The following is a 12,064-nucleotide window of genomic DNA, read 5'->3' as shown; positions in this document are numbered from 1 at the left end:
AATTGCCTGCCACTTACTAGTTGTGTTACTTAATTGCCTGCCACTTACTAGTTGTGCTACTTAATTGCCTGCCTCTTACTAGTTGTGCTACTTCATTGCCTGCCTCTTACTAGTTGTGTTACTTAATTGCCTGCCACTTACTAGTTGTGCTACTGAATTGCCTGCCTCTTACTAGTTGTGCTGCTTAGTTGCCTGCCTCTTACTAGTTGTGTTACTTCATTGCCTGCCACTTACTAGTTGTGCTACTTAATTGCCTGCCTCTTATTAGTTGTGTTATTTCATTGCCTGCCACTTACCAGTTGTGTTACTTCATTGCCTGCCACTTACCAGTTGTGCTACTTCAATGCCTGCCTCTTACTAGTTGTGCTACTTAATTGCCTTCCTCTTACTAGTTGTGTTACTTCATTGCCTGCCTCTTACTAGTTGTGCTACTTAAAAGCCTGCCACTTACTAGTTGTGCTACTTAATTGCCTTCCTCTTACTAGTTGTGTTACTTCATTGCCTGCCACTTACTAGTTGTGTTACTTCATTGCCTGCCACTTACTAGTTGTGTTACTTCATTGCCTGCCATTTACTAGTTGTGCTACTTAATTGCCTTCCTCTTACTAGTTGTGTTACTTCATTGCCTGCCACTTACTAGTTGTGCTACTTAATTGCCTGCCACTTACTAGTTGTGTTACTTCATTGCAGTGAAGAAACACAACTAGTAAGTGGCAGGCAATGAAGTAACACAACCAGTAAGTGGCAGGCAATGAAGTAACACAACTAGTAAGTGGCAGGCAATTAAGTAGCACAACTAGTAAGTGGCAGGCAATGAAGTAACACAACTAGTAAGTGGCAGGCAATTTAGTAGCACAACTAGTAAGTGGCAGGCAATGAAGTAACACAACTAGTAAGTGGCAGGCAATGAAGTAACACAACTAGTAAGTGGCAGGCAATGAAGTAACACAACTAGTAAGTGGCAGGCAATGAAGTAGCACAACTAGTAAGTGGCAGGCAATGAACAAGTAAGTGGCAGGCAATGAAGTAACACAACTAGTAAGTGGCAGGCAATGAAGTAACACAACTAGTAAGTGGCAGGCAATGAAGTAACACAACTAGTAAGTGGCAGGCAATAAAGTAGCACAACTAGTAAGTGGCAGGCAATGAAGTAACACAACTAGTAAGTGGCAGGCAATGAAGTAACACAACTAGTAAGTGGCAGGCAATGAAGTAACACAACTAGTAAGTGGCAGGCAATGAAGTAGCACAACTAGTAAGTGGCAGGCAATGAAGTTACACAACTAGTAAGTGGCAGGCAATGAAGTAGCACAACTAGTAAGTGGCAGGCAATGAAGTAACACAACTAGTAAGTGACAGGCAATGAAGTAACACAACTAGTAAGTGGCAGGCAATGAAGTAACACAACTAGTAAGTGGCAGGCAATGAAGTAGCACAACTAGTAAGTGGCAGGCAATGAAGTAACACAACTAGTAAGTGGCAGGCAATGAAGTAACACAACTAGTAAGTGGCAGGCAATGAAGTAGCACAACTAGTAAGTGGCAGGCAATGAAGTAACACAACTAGTAAGAGGCAGGCAATGAAGTTACACAACTAGTAAGTGGCAGGCAATGAAGTAACACAACTAGTAAGTGGCAGGCAATGAAGTAGCACAACAAGTAAGTGACAGGCAATGAAGTAACACAACTAGTAAGTGGCAGGCAATGAAGTAACACAACTAGTAAGTGGCAGGCAATGAAGTAACACAACTAGTAAGTGGCAGGCAATGAAGTAGCACAACTAGTAAGTGGCAGGCAATGAACAAGTAAGTGACAGGCAATGAAGTAACACAACTAGTAAGTGGCAGGCAATGAAGTAACACAACTAGTAAGTGGCAGGCAATGAAGTAACACAACTAGTAAGTGGCAGGCAATTAAGTAACACAACTAGTAAGTGGCAGGCAATGAAGTAGCACAACTAGTAAGAGGCAGGCAATTAGGTAGCACAACTAGTAAGAGGCAGGCAATGAAGTAACACAACTAGTAAGTGGCAGGCAATGAAGTAACACAACTAGTAAGTGGCAGGCAATTAAGTAGCACAACTAGTAAGAGGAAGACAATTAAGTAGCACAACTAGTAAGTGGCAGGCAATTAAGTAACACAACTAGTAAGTGGCAGGCAATGAAGTAACACAACTAGTTAGAGGCAGGCAATTAAGTAACACAACTAGTAAGTGGCAGGCAATGAAGTAACACAACTAGTAAGTGGCAGGCAATGAAGTAGCACAACTAGTAAGTGGCAGGCAATGAAGTTACACAACTAGTAAGTGGCAGGCAATAAAGTAGCACAACTAGTAAGTGGCAGGCAATTAAGTAACACAACTAGTAAGTGACAGGCAATTAAGTAACACAACTAGTAAGTGGCAGGCAATGAAGTAACACAACTAGTAAGTGGCAGGCAATGAAGTAGCACAACTAGTAAGTGGCAGGCAATGAAGTAACACAACTAGTAAGTGGCAGGCAATGAAGTAACACAACTAGTAAGTGGCAGGTAATGAAGTAGCACAACTAGTAAGTGGCAGGCAATGAAGTAACACAACTAGTAAGTGGCAGGCAATGAAGTAGCACAACTAGTAAGTGGCAGGCAATGAAGTAACACAACTAGTAAGTGGCAGGCAATGAAGTAACACAACTAGTAAGTGGCAGGTAATGAAGTAGCACAACTAGTAAGAGGCAGGCAATGAAGTTACACAACTAGTAAGTGGCAGGCAATGAAGTAACACAACTAGTAAGTGGCAGGCAATGAAGTAGCACAACAAGTAAGTGACAGGCAATGAAGTAACACAACTAGTAAGTGGCAGGCAATGAAGTAGCACAACTAGTAAGTGGCAGGCAATGAAGTAACACAACTAGTAAGTGGCAGGCAATGAAGTAGCACAACTAGTAAGTGGCAGGCAATGAAGTAACACAACTAGTAAGAGGAAGGCAATGAAGTAACACAACTAGTAAGAGGAAGGCAATGAAGTAGCACAACTAGTAAGTGGCAGGCAATGAAGTAGCACAACTAGTAAGTGGCAGGCAATGAAGTAGCACAACTAGTAAGTGGCAGGCAATGAAGTAACACAACTAGTAAGTGGCAGGCAATGAAGTAGCACAACTAGTAAGTGGCAGGCAATGAAGTAGCACAACTAGTAAGTGGCAGGCAATGAAGTAACAAAACTAGTAAGTGGCAGGCAATTAAGTAACACAACTAGTAAGAGGAAGGCAATGAAGTAGCACAACTAGTAAGTGGCAGGCAATGAAGTAGCACAACTAGTAAGTGGCAGGCAATGAAGTAACACAACTAGTAAGAGGAAGGCAATTAAGTTAAACTAATCTTGGTTTACCACTTAAGTTTTTGTTTTCTCAATCTTCAATCATTTTGTGTTTTCAAAAGTACTACAGTTATGTTGGTCAAATTTGGGACAGCTACACTCTTCACAAACTTTTAGAGAAAGGTAAAAACTGCAAGTCATAAATAGACATTTTAGTTATCCCCCTTTGAGTACATAGATAAAATTACTTAACAGTTGTTAACATATAAACGTTAAAAGGAAGTAAATAAAGATGACTGGTGCCACCTAGATTTTACTTCCAAGATAATAGATAAAAGTAAATTTATTTTCTGCTGCCTTGGTAATAAGAAAACAAAATTGAAATAGAGAGAAATGATTGTTGGCCATTGGTGTAGAAATAGCGAGAAATTTAGAGAAAACTCTCTGTGATAAGCATCATTTTCTGTGCCAAATTTAGCAAAGGGTGTTCTTCATTCATACTATTTAGAAAATTCTGGAACCGTTGAGTACCCTTAAAAAATATCATTTTTAGCTCACCTGGGACAACATCCCTAATGCGCCTTGAAATGAGGAACTCAAAAGTCACGTGTAAAGAAAAAATCTCTGTGTAGTGATATTGGACATATTTCTATTTTTAGCAAATGACTGAACTTAATTATTTGTGGTGATTAGGAAAGTAGAGGAACATAGAATAAATGTGTAAAAACTATGGAGCTATTGAATGTGTTCAAAGTATTAAATTTTCAAAGAACTTATTGTGTTAAAAAGGGGATATTTTACCACAAGGAGCCGCATCACAACAGGATGTTCGGGGTTTGCTAATTTACGGAAAAAGTAATCTCACTTCGTACCCCGAAAATTTAACCACATATGTGAAAATGTCACAGCTTCGAAATAAGCTATCATACATATCCAAGTTAACGATATGGACTGAGCTACAGGAAAAAACGTTACCATTACCGCCTATGTAAAAACAATTAAAGATTTTGACCCAAATTAGAAGCTTAATTCCAGAAGTTGTCAGACTGATTTATGGATGATTTCACCTTGTACACCACCGAAAATGATGGTAAGTAGTTTTTTATTTATACCTAGATATCATAAATTGTTTAAGATAAATGTTTTTGATAAAGATCAGCAAAAACTCGAGGAAATTTTCGCTTTTAAAATGCATAACTGGCACGGGGCTGAACACTTGTTTTAGGCACAATCATAAATTTGTTTACTTCCGAGAGATCCGAAAGGAATTTGTTTACTACATTAAAAAGGCAAGAAATAACTTTTAAATATTATTAATTGTAAGTAAACATGACACAATATAGTCTTTGTTATGTAATTATCACTCTGGTCTACAGGAATACCTGATAATCAAGGAGATAACACACTTCATACGAGTAATATGAGATTCATCATCGCATGTGCTTTTATCCAATGATTTGACCCCTGGTCAGTAGATATCATATGCACAAAAAAACAGACAAACACATTTACATGTTTTAAGAAAATCATGAATTATTATTTTTAATGCACATGAGCAAACAAAAGATATTGTCATTTCTCAGTGAAAAAGGGGAGGGTCAAACCTTCTTGAAACAATATTTCTGCACCTATTCAACTATTAAGCTAGTTAGCTACTACCCATGGTTCTAATACAAAAGGTTTAAATGAAGGTGGCTAAGCACAAGGGAGAAGCATTTGTCTTTCTTTGTGATTAAACTTTCAAGAATAGATTTTTCTCTCTCAATAATACTTATGCATTTAAATCAAATGATAACACAGCCTGAGTATTTTTTTTTGTCTTATTTCAGTTCCAGACATATCATTATTTTTCAACCTGAGATGGCAAACTAGAGGTTTTAAAAAGTCCTGAATAACTGGTAAGCATTTTGTTTTATTAGGCAAGCTCTAAATTGTTTATTTCTGGTATTTATGCAATAGAAATTACAGTCAGTATGTTAAAAATATGCTAATATGAAAACTGTTGCTATGGTCTTGGTATTAAATGAAAAGGCTTAGTTACAGATCGTTTGGACTCAATATTTCGAGTAAAATCTTGCGGCAACTGTTTCTCACGTAACACTGCAAACTATTTTTAGCGCTATTTTGATCTGTCGTTATTTAATGACGCCATAATACATGTGATGTCACAATGTTTCCGTTAAGACCTCATGTGGATTTCTCACTGATAAAAGGTTTTCACTGAAAAACATGTAAAAAACATTTTTTCTCAAATAGAATTATGTGAAAGGACAAGTTTTGAAAATTTGCACTATATTGCACTCTAATTATATGATATGGATGACTTTCCCAGTAGTTTAGAGTGGTTTCAACAGTATTAAATACAAGATTTCCACTAGTAAGAATAATTATTTTGGTGTTGTTTTTTTTATAAAACCTTCAGTTTTGCATAATTTCTCTGTCAAAATGCACTTAAAGGCACAAGAAAATTTTATAGAATGCTTTATCAGGGTCTGTGTATTGTAATTAAAGGTTATAATCAGAAGTTTTGTCCTTGTTTTGACTAGTGGAGGTAATCTGGAAGAAATTACTTATACATACTCATTGTATTCAAAATAAATGAATATATAGCGACGAAAGTGTCATTGCCTTATAGTGCTAAAACAACTTTATTTTTTTTCAGAAATGGACAAAAATACAAAGATTTATTCAGAATATTATACCGATGAAGATCACATAAAAATATTTGGAAAAATCAGAAGTATGGATTTCAATATGGGACAACATCCCTAATGCGCCTTGAAATGAGGAACTCAAAAGTCACGTGTAAAGAAAAAATCTCTGTGTAGTGATATTGGACATATTTCTATTTTTAGCAAATGACTGAACTTAATTATTTGTGGTGATTAGGAAAGTAGAGGAACATAGAATAAATGTGTAAAAACTATGGAGCTATTGAATGTGTTCAAAGTATTAAATTTTCAAAGAACTTATTGTGTTAAAAAGGGGATATTTTACCACAAGGAGCCGCATCACAACAGGATGTTCGGGGTTTGCTAATTTACGGAAAAAGTAATCTCACTTCGTACCCCGAAAATTTAACCACATATGTGAAAATGTCACAGCTTCGAAATAAGCTATCATACATATCCAAGTTAACGATATGGACTGAGCTACAGGAAAAAACGTTACCATTACCGCCTATGTAAAAACAATTAAAGATTTTGACCCACCTGGCCCGAAGGCCAAGTGAGCTGTTCTCATCACTTGGTGTCGGGCGTCGTCCAGCGTCGTTAACTTTTACAAAAATCTTCTCCTCTGAAACTACTTGGCCAAATTTAACTAAACATGGCCAAAATCATAATTAGGGTATCTATTTTAAAAATTGTGTCCGGTGATCCGGCCAACCCACCAAGATGGCCACCATGGCTAAAATAGAACATAAGGGTAAAATGCAGTTTTTGGCTTATAACTCAAAAACCAAAGCATTTAAAGCAAATCTGACATGGAGTAAAATTGTTTATCAGGTCAAGATCTATCTTCCCTGAAATTCTGAGATGAATTGGACAACTCGTTGTTAGGTTGGTGCCTCTGAATTGGTAATTTTAAGGAAATTTTGCTGTTTTTGGTAATGATCTTGAATATTATTGTAGATAGAGATAAACTGTAAAAGCAAAAATGTTCAGCAAAGTAAGATTTACAAATAAGTCACCATGACCAAAATGGTCAGTTGACCCCTTTAGGAGTTATTGCCCTTTATAGTCAATTTTTTGCCATTTTTCGTAAATCTTAGTTAACTTTTACAAAAATCTTCTCCTCTGAAACTACTGGGCCAAATTTAACCAAACATGGCCAAAATCATTATTAGGGTATTTAGTTTCAAATTTGTGTCCAGTGATCTGACCAACCAACCAAAATGGCTGCCATGGCTAAAAATAGAACATAGGGGTAAAATGCAGTTTTTGGCTTATAACTCAAAAACCAAAGCATTTAGAGCAAATCTGCCATGGGGTAAAATTGTTTATCAGGTCAAGATCTATCTTCCCTGAAATTCTGAGATAAATTGGACAACTCGTTGTTAGGTTGCTGCCTCTGAATTGGTAATTTTAAGGAAATTTTGCTGTTTTTGGTGATGATCTTGAATATTATTGTAGATAGAGATAAACTGTAAAAGCAAAAATGTTCAGCAAAGTAAGATTTACAAATAAGTCACCATGACCAAAATGGTCAGTTGACCCCTTTAGGAGTTATTGCCCTTTATAGTCAATTTTTGGCCATTTTTTCGTAAATCTTAGTTAACTTTTACAAAAATCTTCTCCTCTAAAACTACTGGGCCAAATTTAACCAACATGGCCAAAATCATTATTATGGTATTTAGTTTCAAATTTGTGTCCAGTGACCCGACCAACCAACCAAAATGGCTGCCATGGCTAAAAATAGAACATAGGAATATTTTTATAGATAGAAACTGTAAACAGGAAATATGTTCAACAAAGTAAGATTTACAAATAAGGCAACAGGACCAAAATGGTCAGTTGACCCCTTTAGGAGTTCAGGGGTTAAAAAATCCACTAGCCCGACGCCCGGGACTACAACATTTAGGCCTCGGGCAACCAAAGCTTGTAACCCAATATGCATGACGGACTAGTAACAAAAAATTCTTGGCGTTGTCAAAATATAAAGTGGAAAATCCCCTCATCACTATTATATCTTAGCCAATCAGATTCGACTACGTCATCTGGGATTCCAAGAATTTGAACAGATTTTGTAGAAAGATCCCGTACTTTCAATACAGGGGTGTTGTACATTGCTTATGCAACCAGAGAAATATAATGTAACCAGATTGTACCTCCTTCTGAATAATTTATTGAATTATAAATGTGAACCCCTTTTAACAGCAGACACCCGACTTTGTCAGATATAAATTTGTTACATGTGCACATGTTATGGTAGCCATTTTGTTTTTGTTTACATACTGTGAAGAAGCCTCTAGAACCATGACCTATACATTAACAGTCTCTTGATGCAATAATATTTCATCATTATGATAATGATTATCTTCGTTGATATTCAAATGAATTTGATTTTTAAAGAATTAAAATTTATAACAAATACAATTTCAGTTTAGAGACTGCTCAGTTTGGAATCTATTAATAGCGCATAATTAGCTTACCTGTAATAAATGTAAATATGGATATTACTGTACTTTGTTTATAAAACTATTATAAAAGACACAAAGTATGGAAGGTGATATTTATTCACATATATATTTGTGGTCATTTGATTTGTTTTATAAATAGAATTTTTAAAACTGAAAACAAGTATGAGCATTATATGTAACAAGCTGATATTTCTTTTACACAAAAATGATGATGTATCTGATAAAAATTACTCCAATCCTTTTATGCCAGGCATGCTTTTGTATAACCATGTATAGAAGTGGTCAAGACTTGTACCATGTCGAGAGTTGAGCAAGTCATTATTACAGTATATTTAATGAGTATTCAATTATCGAATTGAATATAATATCTGCTAATTTTGGACTTTGGGTATCCAATTTGCAAAAAATCCACTGTACAATGGATAAAAATTGTCAAGTTTATAGAATTCTTTGTTTATTGCAGGAAACTCTGAATGTGGAAGGCATACTCGGGCTAGTAGGTCAGTTTTGTTGGGCTATTAATTCTTTCAACAGGGCTAGTAAAATCCTGCTTCCAATTAGCCCTGGGCTAGTGAGCTTTAGTAAAATTTCTTAACCCCTGGAGTTATTGCCCTTTATCATGTTTATAGTCAATTTTAGGTAAATCTTTAGTTATCTTTTACAAAAATCTTCTCCTCTGAAACTACTTGGCCAAATTAATCCAAACTTTGCCACCATCATCTTTGGGGTATGTAGTTTAAAAAATGTGTCTGGTGACCCGGCTATCTAACCAAGATGGCCGCCACGGCTAAAAATAGAACAAAGGGGTTAAATGCAGCTTTTGGCTTATAACTCGAAAACCAAAGCATTTAGAGCAAATCTTACATGGGGGGGAGGGGGGGGGGGGGGGGGGTAAATTGTTTATCTGGTCAAGATTTATCTGCCCTGAAATTTTGAGATGAATCGGACAACCGGTTGTTGGGTTGCTGCCCCTAAATTGGTAGTTTTAAGGAATTTTTGCCGTTTTATGTTATTATCTTGAATATTATTATAGATAGAGAAAAACTGTAAACAGCAATAATGTACAGCAAAGTAAGACCTAAAAATAAGTCAACATGACCAAAATGGTCAATTGACCCCCTAAGGAGTTATTGTCCTTTATAGTCAATTTTTAACAATTTTCATAAAATTTGTAAATTTTTACTAACATTTTCCACTGAAATTACTGGGCCAAGTTCATTATAGATAGAGATAATTGTAAGCAGCAAGAATGTTCAGTAAAGTAAGATGTACAAACACATCACCATCACCAAAACACAATTTTGTCATGAATCCATCTGCTTCCTTTGTTTAATATTCACATATACCAAGGTGAGCGACACAGGCTCTTTAGAGCCTCTAGTTCTATCATAAAAGCTGCGGCACCAGATGTGTTTTCCATTTCAAATACACCCAAAGGTGTTGATAATTTAGATTTTAAATTTTTTTCAATGGATCTTTAATAGTGAAAACGCAGGACCAAACAAGGCTATCATTGTCGCCTATGTAAATAATGTCTTCCTTGTAACCTAAAGATGTATCATTTGTAGATCAAATGACTTCCTTGTAGCCTAAAGATGTATCATTTGTAGATCAAATGACTTCCTTGTAACCTAAAGATGTATCATTTGTAGATCAAATGACTTCCTTGTAACCTAAAGATGTATCATTTGTAGATCAAATGACTTCCTTGTAACCTAAAGATGTATCATTTGTAGATCAAATGACTTCCTTGTAACCTAAAGATGTATCATTTGTAGATCAAATGACTTCCTTGTAACCTAAAGATGTATCATTTGTAGATCAAATGACTTCCTTGTAACCTAAAGATGTATCATTTGTAGATCAAATGACTTCCTTGTAACCTAAAGATGTATCATTTGTAGATCAAATGACTTCCTTGTAACCTAAAGATGTATCATTTGTAGATCAAATGACTTCCTTGTAACCTAAAGATGTATCATTTGTAGATCAAATGACTTCCTTGTAACCTTAAGATGTATCATTTGTAGATCAAATGACTTTCTTGTAACCTTAAGATGTATCATTTGTAGATCAAATGACTTCCTTGTAACCTAAAGATGTATCATTTGTAGATCAAATGACTTCCTTGTAACCTAAAGATGTATCATTTGTAGATCAAATGACTTCCTTGTAACCTTAAGATGTATCATTTGTAGATCAAATGACTTTCTTGTAACCTTAAGATGTATTATTTGTAGATCAAATGACTTCCTTGTAACCTAAAGATGTATCATTTGTAGATGAAAACCTGATCACCTGCTAAATACTTGCCATGATTTTTAATATATGAAATTGGAAAATAAGTTTATCTTCTTGGTTCTTTATAGTTAGCAGATAAACTTAAAAAGATGGTTTCCTCATCAAGAAGTCGTTTGGATAATTTCCATGGCAACAGGGACAAATGTATGAAAAGTTTGTTAGAAAATAGGAAAACTGTAGCAGAAATGGAAGAAAGTGTTAAATCACAACATAACTGTTCTGGTGATAATCTAGAAACGCAGGTATGATATACATGTATGTTGTTAAGGGGGCTCCTGGGTATAAATGAATTTTTTTTTCTAATATAGGATTTCGCTATATTTTTTCATAAATGAACTTTATCATATACTTAAAAGAAAAATGAAATAAAAAAATAGGGTCACCGTTCATTTAAGCTAAAATCTGCCTCTAGAAGAAGCATACATTTTTGTTAATGTCCTTTTTTTCTGTTGAACATATAGGAGAAAAAGAGGAAATATCGAAATAAAAAAATAACCTAATATAAGAAATCGCTTAAATTTTACAATTATTTAGTTTATGTACAGCTTATTTGAAAACAATAATAAAAAATATAGGTCACCGATGAGTTAAAAAAGATATTTCAAATTTAAGGACAAAAAATGGCATTTTTGCACCAAAGGGAGATAATTTGGAGCTTTTTCAATTTTTAAAGTCATCTGGGGCCAAACCAAATAATTTTTTTGGGTTGTTTTTTGTACCATATCATAAAGTAACAACTAATAGTGTAATAAATAAAATTTGTAATGAAAAAATAAAGGTTTAATTTTTTGCTAAAATTTTTGTACCCATGAGCCACCTTAATGAAGAATTTCTATCAAACTTTTATCAAAATTTCCCAACAAATCATAAATAGTTTAAGTATAAAGGGCAGATAATAATGCATCCAAATTTAACATGTTGCATCTGGAAGGTTGCTAATGATAAACCTAAAAAAAACTCATGGAAATATCACTAACATCTTTAAATTGGTTAAATAAAATCCCATATAATAAAAGGTACTGTGGATTCATTCATTTTTCGTGGGTACCAATTTTCGTGGATAAAGTAAAACTTACATGTCCATGGATATCTAATTTTGATGTTTTGTCTAGGTTTGTATTCAAGCCTATATATAATTTGTCATTCGTTGAACATTTAGTTTCGTGTTTACCTGTACCCAAAAAGTCCATGAAAAATTGGTATCCAACAAATAATGATGAATCCACTGTAGATAAAGACTTACTTTTTAGATCATCAATGAGTTTGTATATGACAGTAATTCTTTTTTTTAATGAACTGCAGGTAAAAGCTGCAGAATGATGTTGCATTAAG

At 34.9% G+C, this 12,064-nt stretch overlaps 1 protein-coding gene and 1 long non-coding RNA gene across 5 annotated transcripts in view; both read left to right on the top strand.

Moving 5' to 3' along the window:
- The window catches only part of LOC139482261 (kinesin-like protein KIF18A), a 57,978-nt gene that overhangs the window by 26,000 nt on the left and 19,914 nt on the right, over positions 1-12,064 (top strand). For all 4 annotated transcript variants that reach the window (XM_071266003.1, XM_071266005.1, XM_071266004.1 and 1 more), the window contains exon 12: positions 10,801-10,974. In XM_071266003.1, the coding sequence (XP_071122104.1) occupies positions 10,801-10,974 (174 nt within the window). The remainder of the gene's footprint in view (positions 1-10,800; positions 10,975-12,064) is intronic.
- Positions 3,475-7,509, top strand: LOC139482260 (uncharacterized). Its single transcript, XR_011654813.1, has 3 exons — positions 3,475-4,381; positions 5,121-5,189; positions 5,954-7,509. It is a non-coding gene; the product is annotated as an uncharacterized lncRNA (long non-coding RNA).

This window comes from Mytilus edulis, chromosome 7 (genome assembly GCF_963676685.1).
Source record: "Mytilus edulis chromosome 7, xbMytEdul2.2, whole genome shotgun sequence".
Classification (NCBI taxonomy): Eukaryota; Metazoa; Mollusca; class Bivalvia; order Mytilida; family Mytilidae; genus Mytilus; species Mytilus edulis.
Note: the sequence above shows the minus strand (reverse complement) of the source record. Positions and strands in the feature narration are given on the sequence as shown.